Source organism: Aotus nancymaae, unplaced genomic scaffold (assembly GCF_030222135.1).
Source record: "Aotus nancymaae isolate 86718 unplaced genomic scaffold, 86718_ANA_hifiasm-v0.15.2.pri h1tg000108l, whole genome shotgun sequence".
Lineage (NCBI taxonomy): Eukaryota > Metazoa > Chordata > Mammalia > Primates > Aotidae > Aotus > Aotus nancymaae.
Window position 1 is genome coordinate 27,619,596 of NW_026988523.1, and position 16,677 is coordinate 27,636,272.

General features: G+C 38.6%; 1 protein-coding gene across 1 annotated transcript in view; it reads left to right on the plus strand.

Moving 5' to 3' along the window:
• CHD1L (chromodomain helicase DNA binding protein 1 like) overlaps nt 1–16,677 on the plus strand; it is a 59,925-nt gene that overhangs the window by 12,432 nt on the left and 30,816 nt on the right. Inside the window, exons 5-12 of the mRNA XM_012471980.3 lie at nt 155–186; nt 3,765–3,846; nt 8,692–8,854; nt 10,199–10,354; nt 11,689–11,781; nt 13,071–13,167; nt 14,766–14,839; nt 16,012–16,122. Of these exons, the coding sequence (XP_012327403.2) occupies nt 155–186; nt 3,765–3,846; nt 8,692–8,854; nt 10,199–10,354; nt 11,689–11,781; nt 13,071–13,167; nt 14,766–14,839; nt 16,012–16,122 (808 nt within the window). The remainder of the gene's footprint in view (nt 1–154; nt 187–3,764; nt 3,847–8,691; nt 8,855–10,198; nt 10,355–11,688; nt 11,782–13,070; nt 13,168–14,765; nt 14,840–16,011; nt 16,123–16,677) is intronic.

A 16,677-nucleotide genomic window follows, 5' to 3' on the forward strand; every position in this document is an offset into this window, starting at 1 on the left:
AGAAATTATTCTCAGAACATTTTTTACTTAGTGAACAAATGAGACTTAGATAAATCCTGTAGTTTAAGAGAGTTCACAGAAAACTAGCTTATCAATATCAGAGTTTATCAATGCCAGTCTTTATGTTTTATAATGTGTCTTCCTAATTTTTCAGATTTGCTTGAAAGATGCCTCATTTCTAAAATCGTGAGTACTGTTTGAGAACTTGCATTGAATGTATCGTGCGTGTCATGTCTTTCCTGCACATTTTAGTGCTTTGCCTCTCCTGGCATGTCTGGTATGTCTTCCATGAGTTCTGTTTATGGATAGGTGGCATGGTAAGGGTCCTGTGTTACAGCCCTCTGCTGATTAGCTGTGTGTCCTTGGGTTAGTTATTTAATCTCCATCAACTTCAGCTTCTTCATCTGTAAAATGGGGATAATTATTTCTTAACCTCGAATGGCTGTTAGGAAAATTAAATGAGATTAAACATACTTTGGATGGTTAATAGATATTAGGCTCTTTACATGCAACTTGCATAGACCCCTTTCAGTACTAACATTTGGAGATTTTACTGTAATATAGGAGGAGAATCACTTGAGCTGTTTGCTAGAAATAACCTAAAGTAGTAATCAGTGCTATGGAATTAACTTTTTAGAAAGAGTGTTTTAAATGTACTTCTAGTTAGTTAACTTTTAGACCTCATATTGGCCCATGAAATCGGAAACTCAGATTTAACTCTTAATACCACCTGACAATGGGAATGACATGATTACGTCACGATAACAGTGATAATGCAAATTAAACAGGGGCTAGAGTTTAGGTAAGAAAGAAAGATATGTTGGCAGGGTTTCATTTTCCATAACCTCTGTAGTTATTACATGGTGAGGTAGATATTCTGTATCTTTTTTTTTTCTAAGATGGAGTCTTGCTCTGTCACCCAGGCTTGGAGTGCAGTGGCATGATCTCAGCTCGCTGCAACCTCAGCCTCCCAGGTTCAAGTGATTCCCTGCCTCAGCCTCCCAAGTAGCTGGGATTACAGGTGCCTGCTACCATGGCCATGCTAATTTTTTGTATTTTTAGTAGAGACAGGGTTTTACTATGCTGGCCAGTCTGGTCTTGAACTCCTGATCTCAGGTGATCTGCCTGCCTCAGCCTCCCAAAGTGCTGGGATTACAGGCATGAGCCACTGCGTCCAGCCCTGCATCTTCAATATTCAAAAATTCTTGTTTTCCCAAAGTATTAATATTTTAGATGATATTTCTCATCCGGATTCCCGTGAGTTGAATTTCTATTTTCTTGTTATTCTGAATACCAGAGGCTAGGTCATAGATTTCATGACTTCTGTCTTAGTATTTCATTTAAGTGAGCATATTATCGTACCTTCTTAAGATATACATTCCCTCCCTTTTTATTAATATTCAACTTAATATTTGTTGAAAGTCACTTACTGGAAAGACACTGTTCTGAGAGTTACTGGCAATATCAGGAAAGTAAATCTTAGAGCTACCCTAGGAAAACGTGAACTCCATTGGAGGGATAAGAAGTGTACAGATATCCATAATACATAGCAAGATATGGGAAGTCTCAAAAGACAATAAAATTGGGACGTAAATATTGTTGGGTACTTTATATAAATTATCCCATTTAATCATGAAAACCCTACAAGGCAGCTATTATCAACCATTTTGTGGGTGAGGAAAGTAAGAGATTCAGTAACCCATCCAAGGTTATACTACTGACGATAAATAGCAAAGCTTGCATTTAAACCCAGCATTTGGTGCTGTGAAGCCTCTTTTTGAGAGAACTTCTCAAAATAGCTAGTTGTACTGGAGTTTTACATTATTCAGCAGAAATAGAATTTTTCTAGTCCAGATAACGTGTTTTCAATACATTTTCAGGTAGATTTAAGAACTTAAGTAACAGAAGGACATTTATAATGCTGTCTTGTATGAATCCCAACAGCATCGATACATTCTTTCAATATATTTGGAAGGTTATATTGCTTATTACTGTATTGTACATTCTGAGAATAGCAGGGAAGTGTAATATCATCTCTGCACTAAAGAGATTTATTATGGAGAGTTAAGGCTGTGCATGTTACAAATATGAAAAATTTGAAATGTTTTGGGCAATAGACTTGTAAAACTGTTTGGATCAAGAGGATTAGAAGTTACCTCATCAGACTTTCCATTCAGTGTTCGGATTCCCTCCATCATTTCCTCTTTAGGGAGCACCCTTTAGAGTATCTTTTGATGAGTGATTTGACCTACTTCCTTTCACAAGCCAAAATCTACCTCTCCGTAGCTTGTTTCACTAGACAAGCATTTGTTAGACACCTGAGTGTCTAGTTCTTCACAAAGAAATAGGACCTAATCTGTTTTGAAAGCTAATTCAAACAGAGCCAGGCACCATACTAGAGAAACTTCCAGACCTTATCTCATGACCACTGTGCAACTTTGTCTGGACCCTTATTTCTTACCATCCTTAAATGCATCCTCTGCTCATGCCACCCAGCTTTTTCCTTCGGCTTCCTTGACGCTCTTTGGACCCTCCACTCACTCCTCTCGGTAGGTGAATGGTAGTATAATAGGAAACTCTGTTTTTCCACCTGTCCTCTGGAGTTTATCTGTAGCCTCAGGAAGAGGACCTTCTTGTAAGGTGAACCTCTGCTGATCTTTCTCTAATTTGGGGGCAGTTTTCCTTTCCATACCTACTATTTTTCCAATATTCTGTTTTACCTGTATATACATTTAGTTTTTTTTAAATATGAAAATAATGTAATGGGATTTCAGAATGTTGATGATCAAAATAGAAAGTTAAACATCTTATGATTTCCACTTTGTTATTTTTTGCATGGTTTTCACATTTATAAAAGAGGATAGATGATATTTATATCTTTTTTATTATTGTATAGGCCTTTTACATTGCAATATAATCATATTTATCATTTAAAATGCCAGATAGTATTTTACCACTTATTATTGGACATTTAGGTTCATTTCCATTTTTTGCTGTTTTAAATAATACAACTTGAAACATTCCCACGTATTTTTCTGTATTTTGTTTTTTTAAATAGCTTTCCAATAGTGTTTGTCAAAGTATTTGCTTTTCTGACTGAAACTTCTTGAGAAATTGCTGATATGACCCACTGTGTTACAGAATGTGTTCTGGCAACAGCCACCAATGACGTCCATGTCATCAAATTCAGTGGATATGTCTTCCTGGATATCTCTGTAACATTTGACTCTATTTACTGCTTCCCCATTTTAAAGTCACACTTCTTAAGTTGCTACACCACCACTGTCCCTTGATTTTTTCTTCCGTGCTTGAATGTCACCTCTGTCTTTATGACCTTTACCCAGTCACCTAACCTTTCTGAGCTTTAGTGTCTTCATTAGTAAAACGAGCACAATTGTCTGCTTGCTATGCTCTTTTGGACTAAATAATACATAAAGCCCTGAGGTCAGTGTCTAGCGCAAAGTAGAAGATCATAAATGTTTCCTTTTCCTTTCTGTCTCTGGCTTCTTCCTTTCTGCATAGGTCCTTTCCCATTTTGTAAAAAAAAAAAAAAAAAAAAAAAAAAAATTATCTTAGTTTTACTACCTTATTTAGATATTGTATTAAGCACATGGTAGCCTCTCAGATAGGAAGGTAATTTGGTTGCATTTGTAATAGAATGGGCTTACTGTTAGTCTTTTTAACAACAGTCATGGTTTTACAGTTAGACTGTGAAATATGTGTTTAAATTACACAAAACTGAAAGCTTGGGTTTTCTCTCACAGATTCCCTTGGAGTGTTCTTGTTGTGGATGAAGCTCACAGGTTGAAAAACCAAAGCTCTCTGCTGCATAAGACCCTGTCAGAGGTAAACTCACAGTGTAGCCTTAGTTTTTATATAACCCCTTCTTTTTAAACAGACATTATTTTTTAGAGTAATTTTAGATTCACAACAAAATTGAACAGACACTACAAATATTTCCCATACATATGTCCCGACACATGTACGGCTTCCCCCATCATCAGCATACCCCACCAGAGTGGCACAGTTGTTGCAGCTGATGAACCTACATTGATACATTGTTATCACCCAAAGCCCATAGTTTACATTCGGGTTCTGTCTTGGTGGTATACATTCTGTAGATTTGGACAAATGTACAAAACCATGATATTTACTGTTACAGTATCACACAGAGTAGTTTCACTGCCCTAAAAATTCTCTGTTCCACATATTCATCCTTTCTTCATAACTCTTTTTTTTAAAAATACTAGTTTAGGCCTATATAGAGTCAATTAAATTGAAACCTTTTTTTGAGTTTGATTTCTGCAGCGTTAAATGAATATTTTGTGGAAGACAGAAGTAGTACTTAATATGGCCTAACTTCTTTCTGTCCTTTGTATAGGAGAGAGGTTTACTAAAATCTGGTGAATAAGAACTCTATCCCAATAGAATGCATTTTATTTTGGAAATGTTTTCAACTCTCTTTTGATCATCTTCAAAAGGACAATTTCTTTTTTTTTTTTTTGAGACAGAGTTTCGCTTTTATTACCGAGGCTGGAGTGCAATGGCGCGATCTCGGCTCACCGAAACCTCCGCCTCCTGGGTTCAGGCAATTCTCCTGCCTCAGCCTCCTGAGTAGCTGAGACTACAGGCGTGCGCCACCATGCCCAGCTAATTTTTTGTATTTTTAGTAGAGATGAGGTTTCACCATGTTGACCAGGATGGTCTCGATCTCTTGAGCTTGTGATCCACCCGTCTCGGCCTCCCAAAGTGCTGGGATTACAGGCATGAGCCAGCACGCCCGGCCCGACAATTTCTTTTAAAAAATAATTTCTTATAATTATTCTTTGTGCAATGATAGATATATCAGACATGTTGTTCCCCTCCCCCAGTTTACCTGTTGAAAAAATTTGATAGTTCACATGGGGTCTTGAGGAGACCAGTTACATGCTATTGAATATTACCTCCAGTCTGTCTTGTCTTTGTCCTGCTTTTGAGCTTAATACATGTGCTTTTATTCCTTTCTCTGGATCTCTCGAATCATTCTGGCATAGTGGATGAGAAACATCACTGTAGCCTAGATTGGCCCTTTTTTCTGAGGAGCCAGTGCGATGTGAAATACCCTTCTTCTTACTGACTTGGTAAAGGTTTATTCATTGTTGAGACCACATATGTTAATTTCTCTGATGATAATTTAAGTTTGGTCCTTGTCCTATAATAAATCAGTTAATAAATTTAGAGGTCATTTGGAGGAAAGTCTTAGATATGAATTCTATATTTACTGGCCTAAAAGTTGCAGTTTTTGGAGTTTTAATGTGGATATGCTTACTGTCTATATTAGCCCGTTCTCAAAGGTTGCTGTCCCCTGGTGGGACCCCTCTATCCCTGGTGTCCTTTGCTTTCTTTGTAGGGACTTTTAACAGTATCTCCTTCTGAGAGTTTGTCTTGGTCTGTTTTTCACAGACAGGCTAATTGATATGAGCAGAAATTTATTTCTCACTGTTCTAGAGGCTGGGAAGTCCAAGACAAGGTGCCGGCATTTGGCAAGAGCCCTCTTACTGACTGCATCCTCACATGACAGAAGGTGGATGGGCAAGAGGGAACAGAAGAGCAAGCTGTCCAAATGCTGCATGACACTTTTTTAAAAAATAAAGACCTTAATCCTATTCATGAGGGAAAAGCTCTCATGAACTAACCACCTCTTAAAGGCCCTACCTCTTAATACTATCACATTGGCAACACCTGGATTTTGGAGGCAACACTTTTCAATCCATAGCAGTTGTCATATCCCGGCATTTAACGTTATAAAAGACTGCTTCATAAACTACTGTGCCAGTTTACTTATTTACAATGGGAGGAGAGAAGCAGGCACAGTGAAAGAACCTGGATTTGGAATGGGGAAACTAAGTTCTGTTGCTGGCCGCAGAGCTTTTTCTTGTTGCTCATAAGGAAACTAAGGCTCAGAGGAGTTAAGTGAAGAAACGTTTCTGGGTCATCTAAGCATTCCTTTTTAGATAAGGCTTGGGTTGTAGATAACTAGTTAGTTAGAAAATACATTTATTGGCCGGGTGCGGTGGCTCAAGCCTGTAATCCCAGCACTTTGGGAGGCCGAGGCGGGTGGATCACGAGGTCAAGAGATCGAGACCATCCTGGTCAACATGGTGAAACCCCGTCTCTACTAATACAAAAAAAATTAGCTGGGCATGGTGGCGTGTGCCTGTAATCCCAGCTACTCAGGAGGCTGAGGCAGGAGAATTGCCTGAACCCAGGAGGCGGAGGTTGCAGTGAGCCGAGATCGCACCATTGCACTCCAGCCTGGGTAACGAGAGCGAAACTCCGTCTCAAAAAAAAAAAAAAAAAGAAAATACATTTATTTATTGGGCTGAGAGGTGGGGAGGGGGATACTGCCTTTTGTTTCTTCCTAATATTGTTTTCCATTTATAAAAGTTGGAAGCAAACTAAACGTGAAATAAAGGGAATATAGGGAATGCATAGGTTACGCAGTTTATGTCACATTCACACAGTGCGTTTACAAAAAGTAAGGCTACCAAGAGCAGTTATGTAGAAGAATATAGAAAATGTTTACAAAGTATTTCATACACACAAGAAAGCTTGCAAAATACTATTTACAAAAGAGATAGTCTCTGAACCTTTACCCAGTTAGAAGTTTTGGTCCCAGAATGGATCCAACTGAATTAAAATGTTAATTAGTGTCACAGGGTAATACCTGTAGTGACTAGCAGTCTTGATTACCTTTGTGACCTCACAGACTTCATTTACCTCAGCTCTTTCCTTGGTGAACACATATTGTAAATATGTGAATTGATTATTGGAAACATTTCTTCTGACAAGTTCCCACACTTAAAAAATACGCCAGGTGCAGTGGCTCACGCCTGTAATCCCAGCACTTTGGAAGGCCGAGGCGGGCGGATCACGAGGTCAAGAGATCAAGACCATCCTGGCCAACATGGTGAAACCCCGTCTCTACTAAAAAATACAAAAATTAGCTGGGTGTGGTGGTGCGTGCCTGTAGTACCAGCTACTTGGGAGGCTGAGGCAGGAGAATTACTTGAACCCAGGAGGCGGAGATTGCAGTGAGCCGAGATTGCACCACTGCACTCCAGCCTGGTGACAGAGCAAGATACTGTCTCAAAAAAAAAAAAAAGAAAAAAAAAATACTGCAAAAACATCACCTAACAAGCAGAACAAGCATGAATGGGTAGACATTGATTAGACATTTAAAAAGAAACACAAAGGGAGAAGGCAAAAAAAATTTTTGTTTACATTTGTTTTAATTGATTGTATTTATTGATCATTTTTTATAAAAGCAGTATCTCTCTATGACCCCTTCCGAAATCAAAATATAGAAAGACAAGAAGAAAAGGAAAACATACCAGTGACCCTGCTCCTACATTAACACTTTAATGGTGTATGTGCTGCCGTAATCTTTGCCATGTGTATACACCCAAAAAGTAATGTGTATATATATATGCATATATATTTAAAAAGTCAAAATGTATATTATTTTAAATATCAAAATACAGTATACTTGTGTATGTATGTGCATAATATATGTGTTTGTATATATGTGCATATATATACACATGTACATACATATATATATACACATTTACATACTGTATTTTGACATTTAAAACAGGCCAGGTGTGGTGGCTCACACCTGTAATCCCAGCACTTTGGGAGGGCGAGGCAGGGAGATCACTTGAGCCCATGAGTTCAAGAGCAGCCTGGGTGATATAGTGAGACCTTGTCTCTACAAAACAATAAAGAAATTAGCTGAGTGTGGTGGTGAGTACCTGTAGCCTCAGCTACTGGTGAGACTGAAGTGGGAGGAATTACTTGAGCCTGGAAGGAGGAAGTTACAGTGAGCCAAGATCATGCCACTGTACTCCAGCCTGGGTAATAGAGCAAGACCTTATCTCAAAAAAAGAAAAAAAAGATACACATGCTCAAGATATCAAGATGTGGCTTCCTCATTTTGCTGTATTATTTCTCCTAGTGTAAGTTCTTGTGAATGTCAATTTAGAGGATATCTTTTGCTTGACCTAATAGCTTTTCTTCTTTTTCCTAACCTTCTGCTTCACCTGTCTCTTACTCTTGGTGTTCTTCTCTGTTGTTCAGAATTTAAAGAAATTTTTTTCCATTTGAGACTCTATGTTCCTATGTCTAGAAACATTCGGAAATCTTAACGTCTTGCATCTGATGCACCATTAAGTTTTATAAAAGGACCATCTCCTATGATAAATCTTGCTTCTTGTTTGCAGTGGTGGGGCCTGATGCCATAGCCTTGGGTTCTCAAACTGCATGAGCGTGTGCATTGTGTCTCGGATACCTCAGTAGACTCCCCCACACAGGCAGTAACACAGTAACACATTTGAATCCCCACATAAATTGAATAATAGCCATAGTAAATACTCGTGCAGTACTTCAGAGTTCACACAGTGTTATATCCTTATAACAGTGTTTTCTTCACAGGATTATTATCCCCTTCTTATGGTTGAAACTGAAGAGGTATTATTTCCTGCATCAAACAGCTAGTATGTGGCTTGAACCTGAGCCATCTGATTTCATGTCCCCTTGGTCATTCCATTAAATCATGCCTTTCTCTGTACGGGTAAATATTGTGATGGGTAACTCAGCCTTGCCTTCCAGTGTTACGGAATTTTTATTTTATTTATTTATGTATTTGAGTTCTCAGTAGTCTTCAGTCTCCTGTTGACTGGAACTCCCATCCAGAACAGCCTCCAAGAGCTCTACTCCCTCCTCAGTTTTGTGGAACCTGATCTTTTTTCCAAGGAAGAGGTGGGAGATTTTGTTCGACGCTACCAGGATCTTGAGAAGGAGTCTGAGTCAGGCAAGTTCCTTTCCTACTGATTATACCCAAGAAGTCTTGGCACAGAAACCATCCTCATGCATAATCCTTATAGGTAGAAAAGAAGGAGAACTGTTGACCAGAGAACACCTTCCAGGGAGACAGAGAGCCACAGATATTTGGGAGATATTAGATCACACATTGTTCCCAGTTGTCTGCTTTTCATGACTCTTAATTGTTTACTATGTGATTCCGTAGTAGGGCTTCTCTACTTCATTTTTGGAAGAAATAGGAAGTGCCTGCAGATTTGCAGACTATTTTTTTCCAACTTGTATTTTCAATAAAGACTTTGTTAGGGAGAAAAGTATGTGAATGCTGTAGTCTCAAACTACTGTTTAGCATTCTACAGCACTGGTATTTCTTTTAATGCTGCACCAAAACCAGAATTCTGGGACGGGAACCCTTCCTCTTTCATATAGCCGAGAGTTGTATTCTTCTCTTCTTGTATCTTTGCCCCTCTGTGTTGTAGGATTATCTATCTATCCTTGTGATATTCTCCTGGGATGATTTTTCAAAACAGATGGGAGGTATGCCAAATAGTGAGTTTGTATGTACTTGGTAAGTGTGAGTTTGAGGGGCTTCTCACAGCAAAAATCCCCAGACCACAGACTGAAGATTACCTGGTGAACTTGCTCTGATTACTCCCATGTTTTGGGTTACCTGATAAAATACAAGACTTCTAGTCAAGTGCATGACATACTTGTATTACATAGGACACACTTGTGGTAAAAAGGTGTTCATTATTTATTTGAAATTCACATTGAGCTGGGCACCTATATTTGCATATCTGGGACTCCTACGGGTGGTGTAATTCTAATTTAGAATAATTTTTGAAATTCAAGACATCTGGTGAAAGAATAAGGGATTTAAAGTCATAAAACCAAATTTGAATGCTGGCCACATTCGCATCCAGCTGTGTGATTTCAGATAAGTTGCCTAGTTTCTGAGCCTCATTTAACTCAGCTATAAAAATGGGGACAGTATTTCTCTCACCTGAAATTTCTAAGCTGTTATGTTGACCAATGAGATTAAATGCAAACATACTCTGGAAACAAAAGAGCTTTGTTCATATGAGATTAGTAAGAATCAAGTTCTTTGGGTGTTCCTAGATCTTGGGTTAAGAACCAGTAATGATTCCAGAAATAATTGGGAAGAAGATCCTAGTGAAGGAAGAAATACTATGAAAAATGACCATCTGGCCAAGTGCAGAATAAGCATGAAATGAGAAACAAAAATAAATTCCTTTAAGTTCTCTAGTAGTTCATTGCCTTGGTTCTACTTTTGTGCCATGCTTCTTGTATTTTTTTTTTTTTTTTAATTATATAGCTAGTGAACTGCACAAACTCTTGCAGCCATTTCTGCTGAGGCGAGTGAAAGCTGAGGTAGCTACAGAGCTTCCCAAGAAGACAGAAGTAGTGATCTACCACGGCATGTCAGCATTGCAGAAGAAATACTACAAGGCCGTTTTGATGAAAGACCTAGGTAATCAGAGGGCACTTGTCCATTTAGAAACTAAATGAGGATGTAATTTCATGCAGTAAAATATTTTATAATCACACTTATTTGTATGATCCCAAGAATATGAGGTGGAATTTTGTATTGTGAATAATTCCGGTCAGCTACCACCTGGCTGTGGCGGAGCTTCTTAAATGTAACTCAGCCTTGGTTGTTGCAGTTGTGAAATTTCCTTTTTTCCCCTCACTCAGTTTTTCTTACTGCCTGTAATTAAGCAAACACTTCCAGGTGTCCTAGTCATGCCTTTCATCCTCCCCGCCCCCCACCGTCAGATATGGTAGTCCACCCTCATCCGCAGTTTTGCTTTCCAGGGTTTCAGTTACCTGCACTGAACTGGAGTCTGAAAATATTAAATGGAAGATTCCAAAAATAATTCGTGAATTTTAAATTAAACTCTGTTGTTAGTAGCGTGATGAAATCTCACTCTGTTCCACCCAGGACATGAATCCTCCTTTTGTTCTGTTATCCACGCCGTCAGCATTAGTAGCTGCTCTGTCATCAGTCCGACAGTCGTGGTATCGCAGTGCTTTTGTTCAGGTGACCTTTATTTTACCTAAAAATGGCCCCAAAGCACAAGAGTAGTGATGCCTGCATTTTGGCTATGCCAAAGAAGCCATAAAATGCTTCTTTTAAGTTCTCAAAAAAATGAAAAAATATATGCTGAGATTGCTAACAACAAATCTGTCTGTGACATTGTGAACAGTATATTGTTATAATTGTTGTATTTTTATTATGAGTCATTGTTGATCTTTTACTGTGCCAAATTAAACTTTATCATAGGTATGTATGTATAGGAGAAAACAAATAAATACAGGGTTTGGTACTATCTGTGGTTTCCAGTATCCACTGGGGGTCTTTAAACATATTCCCCATGGATAAGGGAGAGCTGCTGTGTTTAAGAGAATGCAAAACTTTTTTGTCGAATCAAATTCACTGGGAGGAATTGGGAGTGGCAAGGGAGAGATAGGAGTGAAATAATTTCTCAGTTTGCATTTATTTGTCCTTTGACTCCACAGCAACAGTTAAAGAAAATTTAGAATTTGCAAAAGAGTAACAGAGTACACCTGAGTTCAATTCACAGTTGAGGGGTCTTTCTTAAAACAAAATGGTTAGGAAAACTTTATATGAACATGATGTTAATTCTCAATTCAGTTCAGTGAAATTTGGGAGGTTAATACAGGTTCAGAGGATATAATTGAAATGATTAAGGTTATTTATAGAAACTCAGGGTTTTGATTTTTGTTTTGTTCAGTAGGCCATCTCTCTTTTTCTCTTTCCTTTTTTTTTTTTTTAAATTTCAGATGCATTTGAAAATGAGACAGCAAAGAAAATTAAACTTCAGAACATCTTGTCCCAGCTTCGAAAGTGTGTGGATCACCCATACTTGTTTGATGGTGAGGCAGTGCCCTTTTCCCCCACATTATTCTTTGTTAACATTTCTGTGGCCGAATCATACCAAAATTCTTCAAAATAATTGCGTATACTTACTGTGTCTACTTTGTTTATTCTCAGTTTTCTGTATTAGTGTTAACTCATATATTGTTCATTTTCAAATATCCTCAGTTTAATATCCATCTAATATCCATCCTTTCTAACTATGTTTTTCTTTTCTTTTTTTGTTAAATCCATGATCAGTCCTAGACCCTGCAGACCCTGCATTTGTCACGTCTTTTTATTTTCCTACAACCTACAAATATTCTTCAGAGTGTTTTTTTTTTTTTTTTGCCCTTTTTTTTCTTTCATGACATGAAGAGTCAAGAATGATAGTTCTATGGAATGCTTGATAATCTGGATGGATTTGACCATTTCTTCATGATTCAGTTTCCCATTGTCTTGAACCCACTCAGTCAGCCTTTCGTCACCACTATTCCAGGTCCACCAGTGATCGCCCTGTTGCCCAGCTGGTGGTTGTTAGTTAGTTCATGTTTCAGTTACCCTCTCAGAAGCCTTGAGCACAGTTGATCACTTCTTTCTTGAAGCACTTCCCTCCCTCGGCTTCTGGGATGTATTTTCTCTTCTCCATCTGCTCCTTCTCAGTCTCCTTTGTTGCTTCCCCTTCATCATACAGACCTCTGTAAAGTTCCCCTGAGCACGGTTTTAGCTGCGTCCTAGGAATTTTGATGTGTAGTGATTTTGTTTTTCTTCAGACTGGGGCTTTTTTGATTCCCTGATTGTTAGCGCTTGGAGCAAGCACTCCTGTGGCCATGGAGACTCTACACATGATCAGTACAGAGGGTTTGCTGCAGTTACTTTAAGGGGATCTCTGCCAAGCAGTGCTACAAACTATTTAAAGATTGCACAAAATCTTAAGTAGGCGCATATGAGAACTTTTTTAAGAGGAGGGGGTATTGGGAACACATAGGTTTTGAAAGAAGCCCTCCAGGTTATTCTGACTGCCATTTTGATTTATTTTGCAGAGTGAGTCTCAAGATTTCAGTTTTGGGTCTCCTTGACCTTTAGCATCCTCTTCTGCCTCAGTTTCCTGAAGAGTGGTTTTATTCCTTAGATAGATGTTTATTAGGCTTATCGGATGTGCCGGACTCTAATTGGTCTTAAGCAGAACTGAGATCATCATGCAAACAACTACTTATAAGAGGAACTTGGCTTCTCTTCCTGTGGCCTAACTATTGGCTTCTGCCCTTACTGAGGACACATGACTGGGAGTGGGTTCTTTCTTTTCTAGGTGTGGAGCCAGAGCCTTTTGAAGTTGGAGACCACCTGATTGAGGCTAGTGGGAAACTTCACCTGCTGGATAAGCTACTAGCATTCCTGTATTCCAGGTAGGTGGTAGGTTCACATTTGCTGCTGTGAGCTAATGACTGTTAAGACTTGACTATTGAGGAACTCACTGAGTTGTTGAGGCCAATTCTAGCTTTCTTTTTTCTCTTAATGCTCTTTCCGGTTTTGCCTTCTCTGTGACTACACTTTCATCCCATCCCTTCCACAATCATTCTTTTCTTTCATGAGTTTCTACAGCACTTACGATCCTAATCCAGCACTTGGCACTGGGCTGCGTTAATCTGCTGTCTGGGTAATTGGTGTTTGTTAACTGTATCACTGCAACTATGTTGTTTGGCCCCACAAGGACAGAGAAAACACTGAACATTTCTTTTATAGTTGCCTGTAGTAACTTGCATTGAATTGACACATAATGAAGGCTCAGTAAACATTCATTTTTGTTAACCTGTGGGGTTTGATATGAACTCACCAGGAACTTGAAGGACTCTTTCTCAGAGACATGATTTGGGCATTAGAGGACCAGATTCAGTTAATGTTCAGCAGCCATGTGTTCAGCTTATACCTAATCCTCCTAGTCACCAGAGAGAAAGCAGAGTCTAGGAATGTACAAGTGAAATAATTTCATGTATTGCTGTATTTCACTGGTTCTCATATAGCTGCCATAAGTATGTTAGAGTTCGAAAAGGACCTATAAATGCCTTCTCCCCAGTTTTTTATTTCACAGACCCAGAAAGGTTACATGACTTGCCCAAGGTCACACAGCCAGCAAATGGCAGAAATGAGATTAGGATTGAGGTTTTCAGGTTCAGTGCTTTCTCTAACCATTTGAGGCTTGAATCTGGAAAGAGTTCCCCATAATTACTCCTCTTAAACTTGTTGCAAGCTCAGATTAAATAAGTTTTTATAATGAGAATATTGTTTCGACAGTGCTATGCTTCTTTGTTTATGTAAATTTAGCATAATAGCCAATAACAAGGGACTCTAGGCTTGACTTTGTTCTTGACTTACTCCATCATTTTGCCTCCTCCTTTCTTCCCTCCTCTCATGTATACAAAAATTTTCTCATGTATCATGGAGGATGAGAGGTCACTTACCCCTTGCTTCTCTAAAGTAATGCTTCTCAGACTTTTCAACCAATATAGCTGTAAATGAGAGGATAGTGACTATACCCGCAAATAGGAAACAGCTGTAGATGACTAAACACAAGCTTTCTTCAGAGTCTCCAGTATTTCTTTTTTTTTTATTTTTTGTGCATTTGAATTTTGCATTTTACACTTCACATATCTGTATTTATTTTGCTACTAAAATGAAAGCTTGTATTTCTTTCCATTGAGCAAATTGACATTCCAGAAAGAGACACCGTGTTTATTCTAGGGCTTATATCCCCTGTCATTGGCATGTCCCCTGGGAATAATCTCCACTCTAGTTTGAGGATGACCGTTCTGAGGGATGCAGCCACCTGTGGAGGTATATTCTTATAGAAAGCATTTGGAGTTTCTAAGGCAGTCTATAAATTATATGACATTTACATTTCTACTTCAGTATTTATAAACTTGTATTCTTTGGTAAGTTTTGACTGAGAGAAATTTACCTTAAGTATCACTAGACTTGCAGTATTCATTTCTCTTTTTCTTGCCAGGGGCCATCGAGTTTTACTTTTCTCCCAGATGACCCAGATGTTGGATATTCTCCAAGACTATATGGATTACAGAGGTGACACACCTTTTGGCCACTACATTACCTAAGGCTCTATTAGACTTAGTAGTCCAGATAGGTCCATGAAGAATAATATGGGATATGAGAATATTTCAAAGGAAAGCAGGGTGAGAATGTTATTCAGAACCAAAAGATCAAAAGTAAAGCAAGAGGAGAGTGACGAGTGAAGGCAAGGATGGAAAGCAGAGAAGAGGCACGTGGGCAGAAATAAACACCTACGTTCCCGTCAGTTATGTGATGTAAAATGATGGGCCATGGAGCAGATGTCGTGGAAATGTTGGTGTTTCTGAAAATGTATATAAACAAAGTTTTGGTGACTAGAGCTTTTAGTGTCTTGTAACATTCACCTCAACAGTTGAGCACTTACTCAGGATCAGTAAAAAGGTGAATATTGAAATTACAGAGATACAAATAAGGCAGGGGAAAAGTAAGATCAACTTTTTCTATATAGATGATAAGGAATGTAGTTTATTACCTGGGAAGTCTGTTTAATATGTGGTAAGATTTATGTGAAATGATGAGAAAAGGCTCTAACATGAGTTGATCTTGAGCCCAGTGGTAAAGAAGTATCAGCTCCAGACCTTACAATTTAAAAAAGTAGTCCAGACCGGGTCTCTGTGTACTTGGTCTGGTGGACACTTGGAGAAATGCTGTTGGCACACGCCACTGGCCATTGAGAGGTCCCCAGATGCACAAACACAGCCTGAGCTTCAGCTGCCCTTCCCCACATGGATGCATGGAGACAGGTGGTGACCTCTTAAAGCCTCACTGAAAGGCAGATTGCTGGGCCATTAGAAGGGCTCACTCACCTGCTTCCAAGTGCTTGTCTTCTGCTTACATAAGTAAGAATTATGTGTCAGCAAAATTGAAACTACCACACAGGATAGATGTTCAGGGTTGCTTACAAATAGTCAAAACTGAGTATTAACTCCATAAATGCCATGGCTTCATGTATTTTAAAAGTCCAGAGTATGTTATGGTGAGTTCTTTTGTAAGATGATCATTGTCCCTGTTTAAATTTTTCCCATGGGATTTGCTTAGAGTAGGGCCATGCCTGCGTATGAAAAGGGACAAAATTGGCCTTTGGTTTTGGGCTAACTTAATTTTTTTATTCCCCAAAGACTACTTGAAAAGGGTTACGATTTCTGTTTTTCTTCCTCTCTGTAAAGGCTACAGCTATGAGCGTGTGGATGGTTCTGTGAGAGGAGAAGAGAGACACTTGGCCATTAAGAACTTTGGACAGCAACCCATTTTTGTTTTTCTCCTGAGTACTAGGGCAGGTAGGTTGCATAGGTGTTAATGGAAACAGACAATGAGGAATAATAAGAGTACTATTACATCCCACTATTACTACACTTTTTTCCTTAATTCTCTGAAAGATGAGGTTATTATTGAATGTAAAACAAGGTACTGGACTTCAAGCATGGTGCTCTATTCTATCCAACTTGTCCAAGATGTCATCTCATCAAAGAAGTAAGGCTGAAACCTGGGGTTATTGGAAAGTAATTCTAATCTGCTTTGACCATTGACCTGGGAATGTCCTGAAAGGCTTCTGTAATTTTGTGGAATGTTTCATTTACATTCAGTGGAGGTAGCTCTTCTTCCTAACCATAAATTTGGGAAATAAGGTAACAGTTTGTCTGCTAGTTGTTCTTCCTTTATAAGTATTTCTGGAATAATGTTGAAAAGCTTAGCAAAAATCTAGTTGTTTAAAAAATGTTACTATGTTGAAACTACCAACTTTTTAGAATTATTGATGACATTGTCCATATATCACTTAAATTATAAATATTATGACATGTGTAATACTTTACCAGTCACAGAGTGCTTTCGTA